Source organism: Alosa sapidissima, chromosome 6 (assembly GCF_018492685.1).
Source record: "Alosa sapidissima isolate fAloSap1 chromosome 6, fAloSap1.pri, whole genome shotgun sequence".
Lineage (NCBI taxonomy): Eukaryota > Metazoa > Chordata > Actinopteri > Clupeiformes > Clupeidae > Alosa > Alosa sapidissima.
In genome coordinates this window covers 19,523,728-19,549,904 of record NC_055962.1, presented here as the reverse complement: position 1 = coordinate 19,549,904, position 26,177 = coordinate 19,523,728, and the positions used below count along the sequence as shown (strand labels likewise).

General features: G+C 45.5%; 1 protein-coding gene across 3 annotated transcripts in view; it reads right to left on the bottom strand.

The window, feature by feature from the left end:
* Nucleotides 1-26,177, bottom strand: part of l3mbtl3 (L3MBTL histone methyl-lysine binding protein 3) — a 45,190-nt gene that overhangs the window by 11,960 nt on the left and 7,053 nt on the right. For all 3 annotated transcript variants that reach the window (XM_042096164.1, XM_042096165.1, XM_042096166.1), the window contains exons 5-18: nt 25,011-25,152; nt 23,984-24,068; nt 23,586-23,680; nt 22,996-23,100; nt 22,311-22,446; nt 18,965-19,056; nt 18,190-18,341; nt 14,533-14,609; nt 13,279-13,364; nt 12,554-12,664; nt 7,228-7,342; nt 5,581-5,683; nt 1,821-1,970; nt 769-894 (exon numbers count right to left, since the gene is read on the bottom strand). In XM_042096164.1, coding sequence (XP_041952098.1) covers nt 769-894; nt 1,821-1,970; nt 5,581-5,683; nt 7,228-7,342; nt 12,554-12,664; nt 13,279-13,364; nt 14,533-14,609; nt 18,190-18,341; nt 18,965-19,056; nt 22,311-22,446; nt 22,996-23,100; nt 23,586-23,680; nt 23,984-24,068; nt 25,011-25,152 — 1,575 coding nt within the window. The remainder of the gene's footprint in view (nt 1-768; nt 895-1,820; nt 1,971-5,580; nt 5,684-7,227; nt 7,343-12,553; nt 12,665-13,278; nt 13,365-14,532; nt 14,610-18,189; nt 18,342-18,964; nt 19,057-22,310; nt 22,447-22,995; nt 23,101-23,585; nt 23,681-23,983; nt 24,069-25,010; nt 25,153-26,177) is intronic.

Below are 26,177 nucleotides of genomic sequence, written 5' to 3'. Positions count from 1 at the left end.
GACATAATAACAGTGGCTGTTTGCATGTATATCTGTCAGACATGTGCCAGCTTCATTCTTTTAGTGCTGACCTTAACTGCCTCTCATTATGCTCAGTACACATTTACTCACAACACACAACCAGCAGCAGCAATTCCTTGAAGAAGGGAAGTATTGGGCCAGAGTGGGCATGTTCAATCCCAGAATAATCATCTGGATGTGTGATGAGAGGCCACAGGATAAACACGCATGAGAGAGGTGTGAGGCTCTCAGACAGACACAGACACACACACACACACACACACACACACACCACTGGCGCGCTGGAGTCTCACACAGCTCAAGCGGCTGCCTGTTGAGGTGTGACAAATCAGACATGCTGATGAGATGACTGCTATGATAAGCGTCTATGGGAGAGGCAGCCCAAGCACCCCTCACAGAGCTGTAGCATACACACGTGGAAGCACACAAGCACATTTTAATGATGTCTATTCCAAATGAAACCGCTGAAGATAAATATTCAAATGGACACAAACAGAGACACATACTCATATGCAGACCTACAAAGGCCACACCAATACACACACACACACACACACGCAAGCGCATACGCACACGCACGCACCGACGCACGCGGATGCACGCACACACATACACACACACATGCACAAACACAAATGCACGCACATACACACCCATACACACACACACACACGCACAAACACACGCACATACACACACACACACACGCACATACACACATGCATATACACACATACACACACACACCGTCTCTTTGGCTCTGTCCCTGCCGGCTTCTTGAGGGGCGGCTCCATGGAGCTGGCCGCAGCACTTGGTTTCTCTGGGCGTCCAGGCCGCTCCGGGTGACTCAAGCTTGGGCCAGCTGACTGCTTGCTGTGGAGCAGAGGAGAGACACGTTTGGGCATGGTGCAGCAGCGGTAACGCCACCAAACGACTGACAATCGGTCAGCCTGGGTTCAATCCCACTCCGCTGCGAGTCTGTGTCACTTCTGCTAAATATCAGTCAATTTAACTTCACCATGTACTTTGGGTGCTGCGACTGTTTGCTGTAAAGCAGAGACATGTGGCTTACAAGTCAAGCATCTCCCCTTAAAAACACAGTGTGATGCTGCTGTGTGCGTCATAAGAGATGATTTTAGTTCCTCTTTGTTGCCATTTTTGAAGTGCGACTGAAGAGAGAGAGAAAAAAAAAAACTGTTGACTTGTGTTAGACGACTGAAAGATGTGTGTGTGTGTGTGTGTGTGGGGGGGGGGGGGGTTGAGAGAGGCCTGTTCTGAGCACACAATTAACACTCACTAACACAGAACAGAGATCTGTGAATTTCTGGATTCTTAAACTTTGAATTTAAAAATTCATCCACTCAATCAATGTGAGTGGTTTTAGAGCCAAGCAGAGAGCAGCATGGAAGAACACAGTGGAAAAGGAAAAAAGGATAAAACAGACCAGGACTGGTCCCGTACAAACACTTATTAAGTTGCTTTACATCCACTGGGTAAAACAGACATAGTTATATATCCATAGAGATCCTTTCCATGTTGGCCAACATTTGTGATTACACGTTGAACCAGTCAGTGGCGAATTTAACGTAAGGTCTATTTAACGTAAGTTGAATTTGATTTAACGTAAGTAACATGCTTCATCCTCAAATAACAATTAAATCAATGTTGTTTTCTGAGCCACAGGAAATGCCTTAGGAACGCGCATGTTTGGTTACGCAGTTTGAAAGGGTCTATATGACAACGTCACACAGTGCTTCATGTTGTCCACCTCCTGTTCTGCACTGTGCCCCGGGACTTACTCTGACGTGCTGGTGGACGTCTCGGGGCTGGGCTCCACCCTCCTGGGTCTGCCCACGCCTGGCGCGCTACCGGGCATCTCCCCGCTCAGTCGGTCGGGCAGCACAGAATCCTTGTTGATGTTGATGTCCGAATACGGGCACCCCACCGCACTGAAACAGAGGACAGTGCTCGCGCGTATTAGTGAGATAAGCAGAGATGTAAAAGTCCACCTTCAGAAAGTCCTGCCATGTATTGGTTTAACGCAGGCGATTTTACTAACTAGCTGATCTACTTCGCTTAACGCAGGTGATTTTACTAACTAGCTGATCTACCTGGCTTAAAGCTGCAGTTGGCAAGATTTTTTTGATCATATTCACTAAAACAGACACTATGCTCCGACAGAACAACATAAATCAGCCGGTTTTAGAAAAAAACCTGCACTTCTATTTGTTATTTGTTTTGCAAAAATCCACAGCTCCCGGTTCTTCTGGTCCAATCAGAGCAGGGCTGTGTGAGATCTGACTGTCAATCACAGTCTGGTGCAGTCTGGTGCACACTGATGAGCACAAACTCGATGAGAGGGTGCCTGGTGGTAGTGGGGGAGGGGCATTGTTGTAGAGTTGTAAACATTCAACATTTTGGTCTCTTCAATCTGTCAGATTTGCCAACTGCAGCTTTAAGAGTTGTGCTGATTAGAATCAGCTGATCTCAGCAGGACCTCTACTTTCTGACGCCAGACCTTTACACTTCTGGAGATAAGGCATACCTGCGAACTCAGAAGGGCTGAAAAAGGTGACATATTCGGGGGAAGAGTAAAGCATGGCTTTCGCTCTGGCTTTAACTACGCATCTGCCAGTCAGTGGCTCAGAAAGCTGGAACTCTCCACAATGTCAATCACCTGTGAAAGTCTTACTCTTACTCTTCTGGGTCTTTACTCATGCTTCCGAATTGAAGCATGAATCACCACTGCTGTTCTTTATGCCAGATTAAAGATCATACATAAATGGATAAAAACAGCATCTCCATCCTAGGAAGGGTCTCACCACCAGACTGGGCCTTGCAGCTTTAAACCACAATTAGCCAAACACAATGAATATTTTATCATCGACAGATAAATAGGCAATATTCAGATTCAGGGTTCGGTTCACTACCTGATAGCACCCCACTGAGGTAAGAAACTGCTTTTCCATTCCTCAGGAGGTGCATTCACAGTGGCACAGGTATACCATAAAAGAGAATTCTTCCTGGATAAGAGCTATTAGCATATAAATAAGTGGTGTGTTGTGTGTGCTGGAAGAGTGTGGGGAGAAGAACTCGGGTAAGCTTTGTTTTTCGCCATTTTCAATTCCTTCTGCCTTTCTTCTTTCCCTCCAATGCAGTTTCTCTTGCTCTCTTTTCTCTTCTGTATTTCATCCTCCTCTTCTGTTGTTATCTCTTATTGTGTTTGCCCTCTACTATTCTCACTATTCTCTCTCTCTCTCTCTCTCTCTCTCTCTCTCCATCAGTTCTTTATTCTTCTCTGGCTGCTGTCAGCCAGCTTTAGCATAATGAGAGATCTAAGTCATTATCTCTCCCCTAAAGTTCTCTTCCAGCTGCCCACGAAATATTCCCTCATTTACAAACAAACAAACAAAAACACAAACAAACAAAGCCAGGCTAACAGCCCCCCCCCCCCCCCCCCCGCCCCCCCCCCACACACACACACAGACACACACTAAATGTCAAGTGACCTCCTCCAGCCCCTTTTTAATTAGAATTAGTCACATCTCCTACAAGGCCTTTGGCAGATGAGACACTGAGACACAATATGAGTGTCATCAGAAGGAAAGCACACACCTGGCACACTGGATGAGTGCTAGCATTGCTAAATAAAACAAATGAATAATACAATATTATGCTTCTGCCATGTCGCCCAAGAATGATAGCCTATAAACACAACTGAGTAGCCCACCTCATCCATATGGCTGTGTGCTAATTATCACATTTGGATAACCATGTGGTAGAAATGATGACGGATTTCAGGCAGGCCGAGGCCATTACAGGAGTTTCACTCTCCACGCATGGAGAGTCCAGAGTCCAAACGACCGAAGTCTGGAGGGGTGTGTGTGTGTGTGTGTGTGTGTGTGTGTGTGTGTGTGTGTGTGTGTGCGTGCATGCGTGTGCGTGGGAGTGTTTCTTCTCTCCTTCGAGAGGCGCTGCTTTGAGGCATGGCTGCTGTGTTCAGAGGCCCTCAGATTGTCGGCAGGCTTTCTGAGCTCATTGCCGGGAGTCACTGGGGGCTGGTGCGGGAGGTTTCTGCATACGGGAGCACATTTTCAGCCTTGGATGCGGAGAGGGAGGTGGAGATGTCTTTGCAAGACTTGGGTGTTTTTTAGCTAATGTTTCTTTGTGTACAAGTGTGTGTGTGTGTATGATGCTCAGCATGAATAAGTGTGTACTATACATGTGTACATATATGTGAGTATGTGTGTGTGTGTGTGTGTGTGTGTGTGTGTGTGTGTGTGTGTCTATTGAAGACAGAAAACAGAGAGCAGAGAAGATCAGTTAGTGATTACAATCAGTGTGAAGTGAGCTGGATGAGACTGGTGAATGCACAGCAAACGCTCATTTCCATTAGTGTGCTGTGGTCGCAAAACAGCCAATTAGGATGACCGCTCTGCACACGCTCCGTAGCATTTCATAGCAAGCACTCTGCAATCAGGTGTGGCTCATGCACGCACCCCCCTACACCCTCCACACACACACACACACACACACACACACACAAGGACAATCAGTGTTCCTGTCCTTGTGCCAGTATTGAAGGAGGATATGCATTAGAGTGTGCTGGCAAGGACAGAACTGTAGTCTGTAAGTCATCTTCACCAGGAGATGGTGCACAGCAGGCCTCTCCATTGGTGTATATTACAGAGATAACAAAGCAGACGATGCACTGCACTTGGGATCCGGTGTTCTTCTCAAATGAATGAGGAGTAATATCTCTCTATCACTCTTTTGAGTCTGTGAGTAAAAGCCACTTGCGTTGTCGACTTCACGTCTAAAAAAGATCTTTGTCTACTAAAAAGCTGTTGAAAGCTGTTTTTTTTACTTATGCATCCTTATACACATTAGGAGAATTCCCCCCTAAGTGCATATTATGCCAGCAGCCAGACCAACGGATACCCTGTCTTTGCTGAATTACTGACGCAGGTGTGGGCTTGGTCAGTAGCCTACTTAGATGGTAGAGCTCCTTGGAAAACTATGTTGCTGCTGAAAGTGGTGTTGGTGAGCCACCGAGGCTGCCGCGCATCACCCAGGTGGGTGTTACACATTGGTGGAGGTCAGTGGGGTTCCCTTTTCACTGTGAAGCGCTCTGGGTGCCTATAAAAGTTGTTGTTGTTATTGTTGCTGTTGTTATATCTCTATATCTATATCTGGCCCCAGCTTTGGCGCAACTGGCTGGGGCACCTGCACTGTACGCCGGCGACACGGGTTCGATCCCCCCCCCCCCCCCCCCCCCCCGTGGTCCTTTCTGGATCCCACCACTGCCCTCTCTCCCATTCGCTTCCTGTCAGTCTCCACTGTCCTATCATTAAAGGCATAAAACGCCCGAAAAAATAAACTTTAAAAAAAAAGAAATCTCTATCTATATCTATATCTATATCTAGGCGAGTGAGTCCAATTTTCTGAGCACAGCACACCCTCTCCGAGCGATGACCGCGGGAGCCACCTCAGACCCTGTAGGAGAGAGTGGAGCCGCGTGGGGTGAGGGCTGAGAGGGAGAGGAACAGGACGGCTCACCTGTGGTGTCCAGAGTAGCGAGCTCCCTTGATGTGGCCCATGCCCTTACAGCCGGGGGTCGGGCAGCCGCCCTGCTCCGACGACTCAAACATCTCCTGTGGACCTGGGAAACACAGAGGAGAGAGAGAGAGAGAAGGGAGAGAGAGGGGAGGAGGGGGGGCAGAGAGAGAGTATGTTTAGATAGATAGAAAAGCACAAAAGAGGAAAGGGGGATGGAGAGAGGGAAACAGAGAGAGAGAGAGAGATACAATTAGAGAGTGTGTTTAGATAGACAGATACAGTAGATAGATACAGTAGATAGATAGATAGATAGATAGATAGATAGATAGATAGATAGAAAAGCACAGAAGAGAACCGAGGGATGAAGAGAGGGAGGTGTGAGAGGGATGGAGGGAGAAGTGTGAGGTGAGATTTAACAGTGCTAATGTAATTAACAGAGAGCTCACATACACAAGAATAGCTCTCTTATCTATATCCTTAATTGGCTATGAAATCAGATAGGCATGTTATGTGGTCAATCCCACATGTTTAAAGTATGCAGTGAATGGAGGGAGCGATAGTGGGAGAAGGAGATCGAGAACACACTATTAGGAACTGGCACCTTATTTCTCCCTCTCTCACACACACACACACACACACACATACTCTCTCTCTCTCTCTCTCTCTCTCTCAAGTGCTCTCTCTATCTATGCCTTTTCTTCTTTTCTCTTCTCCGTTCCTGAAAAACCAGGAACGCACTCAAGACCTGCCGACAGCCCGTTTTTTTCTGCATTCACAACGGCCTCATTGTTACCATGGATACCGATGCAGAAGGAAGAAATTAGCTGAAAGAGGTGGCGGAGAGAAAGGTTCATTGTTCACTTTCCACCTTCACCACTGAATACAACTGACCTGAGATATTAGAGAGACTAGGGTGGAGTGAAAGACAGATAAGGAAAGATAAGAAAGAAGAGATAGAAAGAAAGAGAGAAAGAGAAACAAACACTAGGCTATTTCTTGTCAGGTATGGCAGGCAAACATGGTAGTAGATAGTCAAAATGGTGAGAGGGGAAGAGAGAGGAGAGAGAAAGATAGAGAGAAAAAGCACTCAACTCCATCAGCCCTCTATCTGTGTGTTTTTGTTCCGCCCGCGTAAAGAGCTTTATCAGAAACAGGCCTCCTTCACCTGCACACCAGGGCTACAATCAGAACCAATCATAGCCAGACGGAAGTACTCGCCACACATCCTTATTTACACCAGGCTCAGGCAGCCAGACACACTGATGGAGGCATCTCAGCATGCCCCATCTCAGAGAGCGCCAGTGAGAGATGGAGAAAGAATGAATGATAGATAGATAGAGATAGAGAGAGAGGGAACATCTAATTAAAGAGGGAGACATTGACAGAGGTAGTTGGACAAAGCAAAATGGAGAGAGAGAGAGAGAGAGAAGGATGGATGGACTAGCAGAATGGCTGACAGAGGCAGAGAAGATGAGGGAAGATAAGGAAAGAGAGTGAGAGAGAGGCAAAGAGAGAGAGATGGGGAGAGAGAGATGAAGAAAGAAAGAGAGATGGAGAGAGAGATGAAGAGAGAGAAAGATATAGAGAGGGGTATAGCATTGGCAGGCTGCAGGGCATATGACTGACAGGTGACTCAAGGGTACTCACTGATGGGAGGCTGGAGAGGGTGACCAGTTTTGGCACACCAGCCCGCCGGGTGGATGTCTGGGCTGTCCGTGTCCACCCAGTAGTCGTACTCATCCGTCCAGCCGTCAAAATGGATCTAAACACACACAGAGAGAGAGAGAGAGAGAGAGAGAGAGAGAGAATGATAGTCAGCATGTAGATTAATGCATACTGTACATCAAACTGTATTTATTTCAATTAGCATTGTGATATACACTCTATTGTGTGTATATCACAATGCTAAAAAGCAAAACACTTTGTCAAAACAAAATGTGAATTTGAATTGCAGAATGTAAAGACTAAGTCACAAACATGCAGGATTGTAAACAGAGACACAGGGTGTGAAAAAGAACAAAAATAACCAGAGACAAATGCGTGTTTACAAACCCATCCGAGAGAGAGAGGGACCAGACAAGCACTGAGTGAAAAAAGAGCACAGAGGGAGGCAAGCTGAGAGAACACACACACACACACACGCACACGCACACGCACACGCACACGCACACGCACACGCACACATACACATACACACACACACACCACACACACACACACACACACACACACACACACACACACACTTTCTCCCAAATCAAGCACAAACACAAACACTCTCAAATCAAGGCGAGAGGCATAGCGAGTAGTCGTTTCTAAGACTAGTGACTTCGAGACTAATGGCCAAAAACAGCATGTGAAACTGGGTACGAATGAGACTGTCCCTGTGTGTGTGCGTGTGTGTGGTATGTGTGTGTGTGTGTGCGCGCGTGTGTGTGTGTGTGTGTGTGTGTGCGTCTGTGTGGTATGTGTGTGTGTGCGTATGTGTGGTATGTGTGTGTGTGTGTGTGTGTGTGTGTGTGTGTGTGTGTGTGCGGTGTGTGTGGTGTGTGTGTGTGTGTGTGTGTGTGTGTGTGTGTGTGTGTGTGTGTGTGTGTGTGTGTGTGGTGTGTGTGTGTGTATCTGTAAGTGAGCGAGTGACAGACAGTGCATCAAACTCTCCCTCTCCCACGAGGCTCCATCATCCAAGCGGGATGCCACACCAACTCGCCTGAAGACTGCGGACGCTTGATAGTGGACCGTCAGACTCCCAAGACTCCCAAGGGACTGCGGCTATGATTACATGTGAAGACCGAGAGACACACACACTCTGTCTCTCTTCCCCTTCTCTCTCCCACACACACTCGCGCATCACTGCTATTGGCGAAGCTTTCGACCGGCATCTATTGACGCAATATGGAGGCGCCTGGATGTGCTAGCGGTGCTTCCGCGGCTCGGTCGGGCAGACAAAAGGCGTGTAGGCTGGTCTTATCGAGAGCAGGATGGCCAACAGAGCTGTGTGGAAGTGTGAAATTGCTGCGAAGGTGATTAGAGTGGGTGGCATTTGGGAGCAGGAGGAAGAGGGAGGATGAGGATGGAGGAGGCAGAGGGGATGAAGAGGTGTGAGAGAGGAAATGGAGGGGTGAGAGGAGAACGGAGTGGTGCAGAGAGGTGGCAAGGGACAGGACAGAGGGAGGTGAAGAAAATGAGAGAGAGAAAAATAAGTTTGTATGCGGTAATGACTAGATATATATACAGTACATTTTGCATAAATACTGTGGGTAAATACTGTGACCTGAAAACCAAAAAAAACATGAAATTTAAAGGAGAAAGAGATTCGAGAGAAAGAAATGGAAAGACATTGGAGAGAATGGACAAGGAGTGAGAGAAGAAGAGGGGGATAGTGCAGAGGAAAAAAGAGAGAGAAGGAGAGGGGGATAGTGCAGAAGAGAGAATGGAAAATGAGTGAGAGGAGAGGGGGATACTGTAGAGGAACAGAGGTGTAGTAGTCTTGAGGCTGATGCTGGGTGTGAGAGTGTCACCAGAGGGCCTGATGTCAGACCTCACCTTCCAACTGTCTGATCACCAAGGAAGAAGGGAGGAAGAGAGGAAAAAAGAGGAGAGGAAAGGAGAGGAGAGAAGGGGAGGGGAGAGGAGGATTAAACCAGCTGAACTGCACTGTGTTAACACAAGAAGGAAGGAGAGTTGGAGGGGATGAAAGAACACAGACAGAAAAAGAGAGAGAGAGAGAGAGAGAGAAAAAGAAAGAGAGAGAGAGAGAGAGAGAGGAGGGAGGCAGGGGGAGTGGGAGTTGGAGACAGAGAGTGGTGGGTGATGAGGACATGGCGGCTGTGGCAAATCAATGAAACAATCTGGACAGACATCTGTCCGCAGGTTAGAGAGGAACAGTCAGGTGAAAAAAAGAGTGACAAGGTTAAAAAAGGGAATGCATGAGGGAAAAACAAGAATGTGAGAGAAGAGGTGAGAAAAGATAGAGTGAAGAGGAAAGAGAGTGAGAAAGAGGAAGAGAGTGAGACTGAAAGAGTCAGTGAAAGAGAAAACCATACGGAAAGAGTGACAGAGAGCGAGCACGAGAGAGAGAGAGACAGAGAGAGAGAGACAGAGAGCAAGCACAAAAGAGAGAGAGCACAAGAGAGAGAGAGAGAGAGAGAGAGAGAGAGAGACAGAGAGAGAAGTGTTTTCAGACAGCGCAGCCTTCTGGAAACCCAGACTAACAGCACTAACACTCAGACAGACTCCTCATTAGCTTCAGGCTACGGCTATCAACTGCTCTCCCATCACGACTACCAGAGGACAGTTCTTGAGTCAGTACATTCACAACAGACAGTACCCAGATCAGTACATCTCTACAGTCCAGTTAATCCTTTAATCATTTGAAGATCATTTTGTCCAACGTGTTTTAAAATACAATAAAATCGGAAATTAATCTGGGAGCACACACTCATTAATAAGTGTTCGTTCCACATGAATGCCATACTGCAAATGCCAGCATCTCCTCTTGGATGACCTTCACACATCCTTGTTCATTAGGTGGCTTGGAAAATACAAACCCTTGAGTCCCGTCGGCTCTGTTGGCTCCTGCGTAGCATATGGAGCGAGACCAATTAAACTGCACGTCTGCACTTCGCTTTTCACACACGTCACGTCTAATTGGTTAAGAATCACAGGATTCCAAGAGACAAACTCAATATTACACATTGCTTACTCATTCCGTTCTGGAGAATCAGGGATTAGCCTTTTTCTCTTATCATTTCCACAACAAACGTACAACACTGTGTCGTGGCTAGTTCCCGTGATTGGCCAACGTCCTCAGAGTACATTGCTGCTGCTGAGCAGTTGTGAGCAAAAGCAGGGAGTGCAGTGAAAGAAAATTAGCGCGCACACACACACACACACACACACACACACACACACACACACACACACACGAGGACGCTAACACTATTGATTAGAGCTCACTATCACTGCTGCTCTGGTGTCTTTGTGAACACGTGTGAGCATTAATGAGACCACTTCTGTGTGTGTGTGGACAGGAGTATGAGTGTGGCGAACAATGACAAGCTGACAAGGCCTCAAAGAGCCGATTCAGCCTTGTAGTGTCCCCATACGCACACCCACACACATCTACATACACTCTCACACACACACGCATCCGCACATTAACACATGATTAATACATTGACACTGATACACAGCGCCCTCCACATTTATTGGCATCCCTGGTAAAGATGTATGCTGTACACATACACACACTCTCATGTATAAGGTATGCAAAATACATACACATACGCTTGAGTGTGTATACATTCACATATACAGTACATCAAAACAGTATCACCAAAACACACACACACATACATACACACACATACGCACAAGCGCACGCACAGGCACACCCACACACACGTCAACAACAAGGCATATCTTCCAACCACCATTTCGGTATCAGCATGATCATCTGCATCACTGTTCCCCTGGGAAGGGACAACAAGAGAAGCTTCAAAGGAAAGTGGCAATTTAGAGAGCTGTCTCCTACCTTCCCTATCTCTCTCTCTCTCTCTCTCTCCCTCTCCCTCCCTCTGTCTCTCTCTCGCTTGGGGGACATCTCGGTGAGGTGTGCGGGGCAGATAAACCAGCTTCTGGAAAAAATCCTGCCTGCGTTTCTCGGTCTCAGAACAAAACCCTGAGTGATTAACTGGTGGCTTGCATCCTCTCTGAATCACCAAGTTCTGAGCGATAACTGGATTAGGTGAAATCATTTGCCTGCATGAGAACTTTGCTGTGTGGGAGGTCTGTCTATGAGCAGTGGGGCCCTAACACCATCACAAAAGGAGACTACAATATCTTCTCAATGAAGGGAATACTCCATGCAATTCCATTACAACTTCTGTTAAGACTGTCTAACTTAGACATTAAGCACATCTGGTGAATCTGAAAACATGTATTAGTCTATAAATTCCTGAAATTCTGCCTGTCTGTGCTGAAATACCCCCTGCTGTCTCCTTCACAGTACCTAACACACAGTGTTTGCAAGGAATCCCTGAACATTTTGAATGCAAAATGCAAAGCAGAATGCAAAGCACATGTTTGCATATGCAAAGCAGTGTTTGTGAAAAGCAAAGCCTGTGCATTGTTCACAGCGGAAACTCTCTCTCAGAATATATATATTTTCCCCTCAATTACAGCAAGTGGTACGGCAAGCCCCAGGAAAGGACAAATGGTGAGCTTGTCTTTTATGAGCGTTGTGCCTCCAGAACGGCGTTACTGACAAAGTGCCAAAAAAAGACTGGAACACAATGCAGTCTACAACAAACAACCCAACAGTCTCCTGGTGTACTCAGTGTTTGTCTACAAACATTACCCATGTTGACTCAGCACGCATGACAAACCCATCTCTGAAGCGGCATGCTGTTGAAGGTCTGTTTGAGAGTGTCTGTGTGTGCATGTGAGAGATTGTGTTTTGTGTGTGTGTGCATGTGTGAGAGAGTGTGTTGTATGTATGTATGTGTGTGTGTGTGTGTGTGTGTGTGTGTGTGTGTGTGTGTGTGTGTGTGTGTGTGTGTGTGTGTGTGTGTGTGTGTACGTGTGTATGTGTGTGTAGTGAGGGCGGAGAATGTGAGCAGTCATGACGATGTGTGATGATGTGACATGGTGTAGTGTGATGATGTGACATGGTGTGGTGTGGTGTGGTGTGATGACGTGTGTATGTGTGTGTGTGTGTGTGTGGAGGGTGGGGAAAGTGAGTGGTCATGGCGATGTGTAATGATGTGACATGGTGTGGTGTGGTGTGATGACGTGTGTATGTGTGTGTGTGTACTGTATGTTTGTGTGTGTGTGTGTGTGTGTGTGTGTGTGTGTGTGTGTGTGTGTGTGTGTATGTGTGTGTGTGTGTGTGTGTGTGTGTTGAGGGTGGGGAACGCAAGCGGTCATGGCGATGTGTGATGATGTGACATGGTGTGGTGTAGCGCCTCACCTGGATCCTGTGGTCGTCCGTGTCCACCACACTGGCCACCCTCACCAGCATGGGGTTCCTCTTGTCCACGGCCTCCAGCTTCATATACACCTGGAAACTGTGAGGAGGTTTCTGCAGAGAGAGAGAAAGAGAGCGAGGGAGAGAGAGAGACAGATAGAGAGAGAGACAATTAGAGAGAGAGATGGAGAGAAAAAGAGAGATAGTGACAGAGAGAGAGACATGGAGAGAATGTAGAATTGTAGTGGGAGGCTGAGTGGGGGGAGGCAACAGGTTAGATGTAGGTAACCTGTCCAGATGTTTGACAGGCAGGTGGGGGGTATTGGCAAACACACTGTTAAATAGATTTGGGAATGAAAAACAGCATTTCACAACAAATTAGCAGCATGGTGCTATTCAACAAATGAGCAGCATGGTGCTATTCATGGTGCTATTCACAAGACTCAAACAACCAAGACACTGACAGATATTGCGTACATGCTTTCAAAACATCTTTTTTTTGGAATAAGTGAAAACCAGGTTATGTAAGTCACCCACAGTGTGCGGGTTTTCCCTTCCTTTCCACACGTCAGAGCAGACGAGCAGTTCTTTACAGTAGCAGTGGTGCATTGTGGGAAAAGTGGATGACAGGCTGCCAAAGCTGCTGTTTCCTGCTCTGTGGTGTGTGTGTGTGTGTGTGTGTGTGTGTGTGTGTGTGTGTGTGTGTGTGGCCCGTGTGACAGACTCACCACTTTAAAGGCTCTGGCTGGAGCAGGGGAGGCCCCTGTCTCCTCAAGGTAGCATTCCCAGGAGAAGCCCTTCTCAGTGGGGTAACCTGGACATGAGGAGCACAGAGACGGAGGTTGATGACCTTAACCTTTAAGCTTGATGGAACTCCTATTCCCCTTTCTGTCATTACTTATTACTTGGGTGGTGCGGTAACATCAGTGAGGGAGACAGAGGTGTGCTGTCTGTCAGAAGCAACCTTTCTATTCTATTCGCTATTTGTAGCATACAGTGTCTGTGACCCAGTTATGTTTTATGTCTTTGCCAAACATAAAGGTTGTAAGGTCTCCGAGTCACTGTATGTATTAGAGCATCTGTGTGTATGTGTGTGTGTGTGTGTGTGTGTGTGTGTGTGTGTGAGAGCAAATGTACATTATGTAAGTGTGTGCAAGAGCATGATTGTGTGTGTGTGTGTGTGTGTGTGTGTGGGTGTGAGTGAATAAGTGAGTGAGAGAGTAAGAGAGTGAGAATGAGAAAGTGAGAGTGAGAGAGAGAGAGCAAGATCATTTAGACATTGTGTGAGCATGTATGTACACATAGAGTCTGTGTGTGAGTGTGCATGTGTGTGTTTGTGTCCATGTGTATGACGTCATGTACATGTTTATGTGTGGGTGAGCTGGGGAGAGCTGCCTTGTGTCCTTTAGAAAAATCAGTCCTAAATAAGACACCATGACGTGTGAATCATCCAGCCCCCAGGCTTTAGACAAAACAGGGAGCACCAAGCATAATGTGGCCCACCACATGACTGCGGAATGACTGAGCATTGAGCAATGTACAGCAATAGCAAATCACTGGACTTTATTTATTATCTCTGATAATGACATTGTTACATATACAATACTGCATGTATTTCCTAATCGAATGTATTCATAAAGTGAGATGGTGTATAAGTATAAGTATATACTGTATACTCTTTTGATCCCGTGAGGGAAATTTGGTCTCTGCATTTATACCAATTCGTGAATTAATGAAACAGACTAGGCACTGACAGTGAACACACAGTGAGGTGAAGCACACACTAATCCCGACACAGTGAGCTGCCTGCTACAGCGGCGCTCAGGGAGCAGTGAGGGGTTAGGTGCCTTGCTCAAGGGCACTTCAGCCGTTCCTACTGGTCGGGGTTTGAACCGGTAACCCTCCGGTTACAAGTCTGAAGCCCTAACCAGCAGGCTACGGCTGATGTATGATGCGAGTATGGAATATGATGCAAAGCTTACCAGGGGGTGTGGTCAGAGTTTTGCCATTGTCCTGGCACCAGCCAATCGGGTGGATGTAAGGGCTCGTTGCGTCACACCTAGAGCCGAGATGAAAAAAGTCAACAATCAACAAATAATGAGCCAAAGTTGAACAATGCAACAATGACATCTGATGACATTAGGTGCAAATCTAATCCTGGCTTCACTCAATATTCTGCCCACTTAACACTAACTCTCTTGAACAACAGCATTTAGATTACAGAGCAGAACACAGAGCTGGCTATACACAGTGAATCAAAATTACGTGAATCAAAATTGTATCATAATTATTATATACTATACACAGAGGAAAATGGTGTTTTTTTTTTGCATTTATTGACAGGACAGTGAAGAGGCTGACAGGAAGTGAGTGGGAGAGAGAGATGGGGTGGGATCAGGACATGACCTGGGTCGGACTCAAACCCAGGTCCCCGTGGACACTTGGACCCAAGTGTGGTACGGAAGCTGTAGGCAGTTATACCTCAGCACCAGTAGACCTCAGCGCTCCTCATTTGGAGGGATTGTTTACTTTGTTTGTGACCTCTGGTGACATCAACACCAACATTGACATAAATAGCACTTCAATGGTACTTAACACTGCGACTCAGTGATATTTATCTGCCAAATCTCTTCCAAAACCAGGGAGAAACAGCCCATAAAAAACAGGCAAAGGTCAGAGAGCCCATTACACCCACAGCCCCAAACGAGCTTGTGCATAATGGTCAGTACGGCAGCTTGTTTTTCTGAGCAATTACACGTGCGCTCAGGCATCCTAGCATGTTGGTAAACAGGAGCGCTCTGACGCTGAGGATGCCTATGCCATCGGACTCGCCCGTGCTCGCCTCTGTGGGTCATCATCAGATGCCTGATGACCATGTGTGTACACATGGGTAGCCAACTATACATGTGGCAAAGACTCTTAACAAGCCACGGAGCCTGTTTATCAACGCTGAGGTCAGACTGAGGAGCTGATGTTAAACCTCCCCGTCTAGGCGCAGGGTTTATACAAAATGAAAACAATACTACAGACAAAGTCATCTACAATGGTAGTGAAAGGAGCCATTTTATAGTGGCATATAAAAAAAAACACTGACAGAAAGAGCAAACGTTCCAAACCAATGGAACTATGGAACCCATGGTAGAACCAATGGGATAATTGAGCACTATACAGTCACCACATGCTGTGCCCTGCAATCTCTCTCTAGCTTTTGCCAAACGGCATTTGAATAAGCAGCTTCTGAATGACTACCTCAAGGACCAAGCCAGTTAGGAGCTAACGCACAACAACCTCTTTGGCCTGACTCATGATTAGATCAGCACTCGACTGGCCCGCCATATGGGCCTTCTGGGTCGGGGGTGTGTACAGCTGCAGTTGATCAACCCCCCACCCAGACACACAAACAAACAAACAACCTGGTCATCATGACATCAAATGGGAGATGAAATACGGTGTGGGATTTATACTGACAGTTTCGCTTAGTCATATTTCAGAGGGCTACATCCAAAACTTGAATTTCCCCTTGGGGATCAATAAAGTCTCTATCTATCTATCTATCTATCTATCTAAAAGACACAAGACAACATCTACTGCACCAGACTTAATGTTCGTAGGGAATTCTATCTTTAAGTCGGACCTTAGTGGCAGCATGTAGCAGCTGAGCTGTTAGGCGTCAGATATTCTACCAGCTGTCAGAGGTCTGATTCTCATGTTTTGGAGATGGTTTTAGAGTTGTTGTTGCAAGTGTTCATGGTTTTGTGTAACTCTGTGTTTGGATGGAGTACCTATTGTGGTTACAGAACACACACACACACACACACACATATATAAAGTATGTGTATGTCAGAGAGAGAGAGAGAGAGAGAGAGAGAGAGAGAGAGAGAGAGAGAGAGAGAGAGAGAGAAGAGAGAGAGAGAGAGAGAGAGAGAGAGAGAGAGAGAGAGGAAGAGAGAGAGAGATCAGCATCATGAGAGTGTGTGTGATGCTCCTAGGGGAGCAGATCATTCATAATTCAGATAGAGCGCAGCACTCAGAGTTGACCGGGCCCTCACACAGCCTCTGCTACAGCTGCAACAGAGAGGGACACACTGCCCAGGGAATACACACACACACACACACACACACACACACACACACACACACACACGCACCCACACACACACGCGCACACACACACACACACACACACACACACACACACACACACAAACACACACACACAGACTTTCTCTCTCTCTCTCTCTCCCTCACAAACACACACACACACACACTGAGGAGTTCGATATTAGGTTAGTGACTCGGAGACCTTACAACCTTTATGTTTAGACATAAAACATAACTGGGTCACAGACACTCTATGCTACAAATAGCAAATAGAATAGAAAGGTTGCTTCTGACAGGCAGCTCTGTCTCCCTCACTGATGTTACAGCGCCACCCAGTGGCACTTAGACCTCAACATGGCATAGCACACTCCAACTGCACAGGCCCAATTCACAGCTTTAGCTTTTTCAGTGACCATCATGCTATTACAGTTTTTTCTGAATGCTTAAACACAACCGTGATTCTTATAGCACAATTTCTAAAACTATTAATACTTATAGAAAAACCACTCACTGAGTTCGCAAAACTAAAAGCACAAACACTGCTTTGCACTCAGTTTGCAATTTTGTAACACACACTTTGCACAACTGTAGGCACAATTCACTGCACAGCACTCTTTTTACGGAACTGTAAACACAACTCATGCTTTACACTCAATTTCCAAATGATCAACACACTCCTAGCAAATCTATACACATGTATGGCTATTATTACACCATTTTGCCAACTCTCTGGCACACTTTCTCATGTGAAAACTGTTTTAGATATTTAGTTCACTTTGCAATCAGCCGAAGAATAGGACGTGGAGGTGAAGAAGTAGGAGGAAGAAGAGGAGGAAGAGGATGCGGAGGTAAAGAAGTGAGAGGGAAAGGATGACAATGACAAGGAGGTGAAGTTAGAGGAAGAGGACAAGAAGGAGCAAGAGGAGGACGAGGAGGGGGAAGAGGAAGGGTAAGAAGAGAAAGAAATAGCCCTTTTACAGGCATTAAAAATCAGTCTACATGTGGGGATATTGTCATGTCAGGTCTGGATACGTCATTCCAGAATATATTTTCCCCGGTGCCTTGGACTGTGCACAGAGCCAGATTTTTATTCATACCATCAGTGTGTAGTTGGCACATTGTGTGCTTACTATTGTGATGGCTTGTGTTTACTGTTTGATACGAAAACATCATTTTTATGAAGGTGTGAAGAGTTAAGCAAGGTGTGTTAGCTTTTGCAAGAGAACTACAATGTTTTGCTAATTGGGTGAAAGGTTTTCCTATTTGTGTGTAAAGTTTTGCAAAAAAATGTGCTTAAGCAATCAGAAAAAACTGTATTAGGTCATCCAACACATACACACAACAGAAAATAAAATCATAGACACACACACACACACACACACACACACACACACACACACACACAACAGAAGCTAATCCACACAGTACCAGTAGTCATAGACACACACACACACACACACACACACACACACACACACACACACACACACACACACACACACAGACACACACACAACAGAAGCTAATCCACACAGTACCAGTAGTCGTAACTCTCATCCCAGTTGTCGAAGTGGACCAGGAAGCGGCTGTCCACCATGTCTGCCACCGTGGCCACGCAGATGAACGAGGGGTTCTTCTTGTCCACTGCCTCTAGCTTCATCCCGACTCGGAAGCCCTGAGGCGTGACGGTCTGTGTGAAACAGGACAGAGGCGTAACAGACATAACAGCTTCGTATGACCACTTCAGTTTGACCAGAAAACTGGACACCTGTTCACCTGTTCTTCTTACTGTTGACTAGGCTGAAATACTGTACAGTTCAGTCTTTTGTTGTCGCGAAGATTATTTGATTTGAGTCTTTTCTGAACTTCATATAAATTCCAATCCGTTTGCACGGGGGGAAGTGACTATATTTCATGGATGTTCAGGTTTTTCATAAAACAAATAAAGTATGCCACAGTATGAGTCAGCAGCACCTGACACCACTGTGATTCGTTTCACAGGACAATCAAAACACTTGTGAAATCACCCTGAAATCACTCCTGAAAGCAAGGCCTTGTCTGTCTGTCACCAACCCTCTATGTCCAGCCTGATGGCAGTGCAGCCTACATTAGAACAGATCTGGCTGAAATCTGCTGCTGGACTGGGTTGGTTGAGACTGGTTGAGAAAATCGAATGTGTGTCTGTGTGTGTTTCGAGAGAGAGAGAGTCTGTCTGTGTGTGTGTGTGTGTGTGTGTAAGAGAGTAAGGGAGAGAGAGAGAGAGAGAGAGGCAGTGTGTGTGTGTGTGTGTGTGAGAGAGAGAGAGGTGTTTACCGTGTTCTGGTTCTCAAACAGGGCTTTGGGTGCAGCCTGGGCCTTGTTCTGCTTTATGTAGGACGACCAGCTGAACTCCTCATCCTTTATGCCTAGGGTGGGAAATGTGAACAGCACAGTCAGAGACACAGGATAAGACTGGATGTATCTCTAAGTTAATCTGACCACTGACCACAAGGATAACCCACCAAGAGCTGATGTGCAAGAAAAAAACATGCACACACACTTCCAGTGAAGGCTCTCAGAAGTAAACATACACACACCTTCCAGTGAAGGCTCTCAGAAGTAAACATACACACACCTTCCAGTGAAGGCATTCAGAAGTAAACATACACACACCTTCCAGTGAAGGCATTCAGAAGTAAACATACACACACCTTCCAGTGAAGGCATTCAGAAGTAAACATACATACACACTTCCAGTGAAGGCTTTCAGAAGTGTGCACCAAAGCAGAGACTGAGTAATCAAGTGCAATCAGAGTCTGTTTCTCCTGGCTGTCACAATGGCATGTTCTTCTTTGTGTTCATATCTCTTTTCCTGCCATCTTATGCAATACACTTTTATTTCTCCTAAATTATCTTGTCTGATTACAACGTTATGGTCAGTCTGTTTCCTTTTTTTTTAAATGTAATGTTAAGACATTATTGTTCCACAATTAATTTTAATGTTTGTGATTACAGGGTATCTGCACATTTTCCAAGTGCAAATTTAAAGACTTTTAAGACCTTTTCAAGACATCTTAATGGAAAAATTAAGACTATACCACGGCAAAAAGATACATATGACAACTTAAAATTGTTTTATGCAAAAGTTTTTTTTTCTACTAATTTTAACCCCCACCTAATTTTGGATGTCTACAGAAGTTACGAAATATATTTTGGCGAAAGAAAAATAATTGTGTGAATTACCTTCACGGCTATAAAAATGCCCAATTTTAGGGTCTGGGCTGCTTGCTTTTGAAGCTGGCTGTACATATCTGGTTGTGCTTACTGTCTGAGACTGACTGTTCTTCACCTGTATCTGTAGTAGCCTATATTACTTGCCAAAGACATGTGCACTGGACTGGATTCCCTTCAATATATTTTTTTAATAGTTAGACTAAGCTATTAAAATATTTTAATAGGCCTACTTTATATAATTTACTACGTGCATGTATTCCCATATGCATCATATGTCCCATATACAGCACAGCAAATTACAGTTAATCCACTACTTTACATTTTGCATACCAGTTGTATCTAAACAAACTAAAGCTTGACTGAAACATTGTAAAACCATTGTTTTGTTTTAAATTAATTAAGAGAGAGGTCCTCCTCGGATCCTGCTGAAAACTGCTGGTTTCATCTCAAGCACGCACGTATTATGAACGCACGTTTTTTTTTTTATGTAGCAGCCGCCGACAATCAAAAAAATATGCAGTTATATTTCACAACTTTTGCGAAGTAGGCCTACTGGGAAAGCCTGGCAAGCAAGCTGCTGACAGATATTACAGGTATTATAACTTAGACAGATATTTTCTTCCCTAGGCTAGGCCAGCAACACACGCTGGAAAGATGCAAACAGATCAACTTAACATGTACAGTATTTCCTTCTGATTGCGAAAATGCAAGTCAGTCCGTGGTTCCTTCATAAATTGCGCAGCAAATTATCAGATGAGTGACAGAAGCACTGCGCATAATTTGACCAGCAGTCTTCGCGTCCATAGTTTGTGAAACCATGCTGCATCCGAGCAAAGATTCTAGATGCCCAGCGCAACTTCAAAAAGAAGGACAAATGAGCGTCCGGCTTGAGGCTGCGCCGGACGCCGGACAGGGCTTTTAAAACCCATATATCCGACCTAAATTCGAACGTATGGCCACCCTATCGCTAACTGGCTTATCAACTTTCTCCCGCTCACGTAGGCTACCTGCGTATCTCTCAGGCCTCGGCTACACCACGAATACGTCAGGCATATTTGTACATATTATTACCGTTTTCACACCTTTAACCACACCGTGGTTATCGTGAAAATCATCTTCACTCTGCAACCACTACACTTCCTCCCGTAGTCTTATATAGTCACTTATACAATTGCGTTCGGATGGATGGAGACATTTCACTCGCTCTCTTGCGCTCGCTCACTCGCTGGCGGTCCCATACGCAAATTTAATACCTCCCTTTCGAAAATTCAAGACATCCCCGACAATTTAAGACTTTTTTAGGCCTTAAAAAACGAAAGTTGTATTTAAGACTTTTTAAGGATCCGCGGGAACCCTGTGATTATTCATGCTTAACAGCTATGCTGATTTTATAGTAATCTGGAGAGCCATTTGAAAAGGCACTCCGCTGCCAATATGCTCCAGGTCACAGACTAACAAATGTTCCAACGAGACTTCTGGCCACCGCACTACCTGCAAAGAGCACAAAAGGAGGCCTTAGATACCCCACCACATCCATTAGCTTTAATTATATTTTACAGCACCAAACAAAAACCTTCACTGAGCAATTAACGTGTTTCAAACCATCCAGTGCAATGCCAAATGTGGCTTGTTTGTTTACAGTGGGTGGTCAATGCTATGGTCAACATTGGTGAAGACTGCATGGCATGCTGTTTCTGTCGGAGCTTTTTTAGGTCTGTCCACTATGAGGGCATGGGATGTGGGATGGGTGACAGCTGGGCCTTTTGGAATGCATGGACAGTCCTTTTGATATGCGCTGCCATGCACATTTTCGTCCCAAGCAAAGTGACCAGGTTATGCTACGTTACATTGACACACATACGGATGCTTTCTTACTGTCTAGAATTAGCTTTTTTTCCTCAACGTGGAGAGATATTTACATTTACATTTAATTTAGCTGACCCTTTTATTCAAAGCCACTTACAAACAAGGGAAATAATCAAGGTAGTACAGTACTAGTTGTTGGTAGTGTCAGTAGAGAAGGTACTCTCTGAAGAGCTGGGTCTTCAGGAGTTTTATGAAGGTAGAGAGGGACACCCCTGCTCTGGTAGGAACTGGTAGCGCGTTCCACCCACAGGGAACAATAGATGAGAAAAGTTTGGATTGCCCTGAGTGTACGCGTGGCAGAGCCAGACGACGTTCACTGGAGGAGCGCAACGGTCGGGAGGTAACATATGCCTGTATGAGGGCATTCAAGTAAGTTGGTGTAGAACCGGAGACTACTTTGTAGGGAAGCGTTAGCGATTGATTGAATTTGATGTGGGCGGCTAAAGGTAACCAGTTGAGCTCGCTGAGTTTGCGGTTGATCAGCCAGTGGAGCTCACTGAGTTTGGGATGATCTCCAATCTACCCTGTCCTTCTTGTTTTTCCAGTGGGGCGAAAAGGTGTGGGTGGTGCATTGGCTCACCTTTGGGAGGGTGCAGCTTGTGTCCTGTCTTCTCGCACCAGCCCACTGGGTGGATGTCGGGGGAGTTGGAGTTTACCCAGAAGTCATAGCAGTCGGAGTATTTGTCGAAGTGCAGCCTGATACGGTGGCCTGAGACCTGCGGGGAGATGTGGAATGTCAGATCACTGGTGCTCACTTGGGCTTTGTGCAAGCTTGCTGGAATAGATACAGGCAAAGTAACATTTCAAGTAACCAGACAACTTTCCATTCAACTGTAAATTCCAAATAATGCTGGATAAAAAAATACAAATGCCTTTTTTCCCCCCCCATAAATGTTCTTTGGTAACACAAAATGAAAAGTTATAAACCGTAAGAGCTAACTAGATAACCGCGACAAGAGCGAACATTTGCAGAGATACTTGAAAGGAGGATTTTCAAAGAGATTGCTTATTTTTCTCCAAAGCAATATCCACTGTCTTCTGTAAGAAGGGACAGACTGACTAGCTGTAGGCTCATGAAGTCATGCCTCAGCATGTCCATTCTTCGGACATTGTGCAATGAAACCCCCGCACCACCACAAAGATAGGCAACCATGCACAAGACAAGAGACACTTCACACCATCGAATGATCATCAACAACCACTCTCGTCGAACAACAGCACTAAAAGGTCTCTAATTTGCAAAAAGCCGGTCCACCGTCCCTCACCTCGGCCACGGTCAGCACACAGTACATGGATGGATGCTCGGGGTCAACCCCCTCCAGCTTCATCCCCACCCGGAAGCCATTCTTGCTCTGTGGGAGAGACTGGTGCTGTGGAGACACACCAAAAAAAAGACAAGTCACGCTCAATTAGGTCCTTAATCCCAACGTCGTTAGCAAAAAAAAACACACATTTCTTCACATTAATGCCTTAGTCCGTTTAGTTCCACTGGAAGTAGCATAACAAGTAGTGGCATAAAACACAGGAGGGCATCTTCATGCGCATAACAAAGACACTAAAAGAGAAGCTAATTGTAGTGCTAAGGGCTAAGAGATAACGAGACATGCAGGGAGAGCTGGGTATATGTATTTGGCTCATTGAGGGTGACAGGTCAGGACTATTGGCGTGCTGTGAGGGGCTACTATGGAGTCGGTTAGCCCACGTACCTAAGACCAAATCAGAGAGGTGGAGAGTAAGCAGCAGAAGGACTGTGTCTGTGGACTCACCCCCTAATCATTTCAAACCTTGTCCAATTTAACTAGCTCCGACAATCAGAACCCAGAGTCATCTTATGTGTCCAGAGGGAAGGTCTTACCTCTTTAAACAGCTTGTTGGGGGCCGCGGCAGCCTTCTCCTGCTCCAAATACGACGCCCAGCACCAAGATTTCTTTTTCCCTCCGTAAGGCACCGCTATAAGACAAAAGTTTTAATTTAGGATACAGAAAGTATAACATAACTGGGTCTCTTGAAAAAATCAGGACAAATGTTCACTAAATCTATATGTGTGTCTGTATGCATGCATGTATATATTTATTTGCATTTGTGTGTGGGTGTGTGTCTATAAGCATTGACCAAATGGCTGCATCTCATGCTCCTAGTGTTGAGCATGACAGCTGCCCCATCCTTAAAAGTCCTTGAAGCCATTGAGGACACAGCCACATGGGTGTCCCTCTCAGTGCCTCGGTGTCTCCCTCCCTGCCTGCCCAAACTCACTGTGCCTGAGTAGAGCTGCATCGCCTCTCCGTTTCCTCCGTCCCCGAGGTGCTCCGCGTGTGGACTTCCTGTTGTCCTTTTCTTCCTGTACAGAACCACACACAGTGGCTGTTTAAAATCACTTCACTTGAACAAGTATGGACACAGCGCACAATCAGCATGACAATATGGAAGTCTACACAGACAGAACCACAAACTGCAGTGTCATCTCATGAAAGAACATTTCATTTTAATTTTAATTTTTAGAAGAATTTCTTAAACCATTATGTAGGCGACAATTCATCTAACTGCTAGCACAAGACACTAGCAATACTTGGCCCACAGATTTGGTCTGCAGTGACCACATACACAGTAATATGAGCTGTATACTATCCCTTTACCATCTACTTTAAGTCAATGAATCTTGTGGATAAATACAATTAAGCTGATGATAATGGCCAGAATCAGAAATAATGATGTATTTTGTAAAGTAACACGAGAATGATAAGTATCCATTAACATCACTAAATATCATATAATCATATTTTCATTTTGTCAAAGCTTTTAAATATCACACTATTGCTCTAACAGTGAGAGCAGGATCCTATTGTGAGGTTGTTTGTTGGGCATGTCAACCATACAGCATGATGTCTTCTGCTAAACTACAAGCTGTGACCGGACAGGTTTCAGCTCTTCTGCTAGACGTATATGCCGTCATGGTGACCAAGATTATATTAAAATATATCATCCAGGTCCCTAGCTGCCCGCATCTGAGCGTCATTGATCTGGCACAAGAAAGAAATGTTCATCTACGATGGTGACACATTTCTAGTGGCCCTGCGGAAGCTATGCTCCATATTCTAAAAGCAGCAGAGAATTCCCACAGGATTTGCCAATGGGGGGGGTTGTAGGGAGGAGAGACTGAGAGAAAGAATGAAGAAGAAAAGAAAGGAGGATGAAAGAGAAGAGCAGACGGAAGAAAATGTGAGAAGAAAAGTGTAAGGAGTCGATGAAGGAGAATTAAGGGAAGAGAGGAGTAAAAACATACGTAGTCCTCGTCGTCATCCTCAGGTACATCCATCACGCTGTCCGTCTCTTCTGGAACTTTCTCTGGCTGGAGGTGTCTCTTCCTGGTGCCCCCAATCACCTCTCCGTTGCTCTTGGTAGTGTCTTTCTTCAGATTCCACTCTCTGCAGGTCATGACAGGACCAAAACAGCTTTCACTAAGGACTATATTGTGGTCTCATTGCAAGTATCAGGTAAAGAAATGGCCACTTGTAATCCCATCTGAAGCCTTACAAAGTCTCATTTGACACTGAGCAAAAACACTACATGGACTTGTATTACATTAAAATCACCATATTTAAGATGAATTTAAATTTGATTTTTTTTTCTGTTGGATAAGTATTGTATTATCTACTTAGACAGAATTGTACAACTTTCGTCAAATTCAGATGTAATCTCTGTGAAAAGGCAAATGAGAACTACTACACAAGAATCTTGAAATGGCACCGGCCTCCCAAACATTCAAATGTTACAAATCCAGCAGAGAGCGCAGAGCAACTATCAAGCCATGCTTATCATCTACTGTATCAACAACCTCGCACTTTTAAAGTGGGTAGACTGCAATGGATTTTTCTCCAAACGTCGTTTCTCAAAACGACAGCAGCACTCAAGGAAACTATGAAGTCTCTTGACTACTCTCTAAAAGTCCTTGTGACATTAGAGCTCCTAAGCCAAATCGGTGTTATCATGAACACCAATGCCTCCCTTGAACTCACGTCACTTGAACTCAGTCCTGCTTTAATCCAAATAAAATGTCATTAAGCACTCATTGGCTGCTGTTAACCCCCCCCCCATCATCGACCCTCCCCAGCCCCCCCACCCTGTCTCAGGCTGTGTTGCCATGGCAGTGTTAGAGTCTCTGAGGGAATACCACTTTAAGATGAACATTCGCTTGGCAGCAACTCCTTCTCAAAGACAATGGATACATGTGCCGAGACGGGGGCCCAACGGCAATGCAGCACACACTCTCCCTACCTCTCTCTCGCTCTGTCTCTCTCTTTCTCTCCCTACCTCTCTCTCTCTCTCTCTCTCTCTCTCTCTCTCTCCTTCAATCTCCAGCCTCCTCCTCTATCTCTTAACTACCACTCTTTCTCTTTCTTTCTTTCTCACCCCCCATCTCCCTACCTCTGTATACCTCCCTCCCTCACTC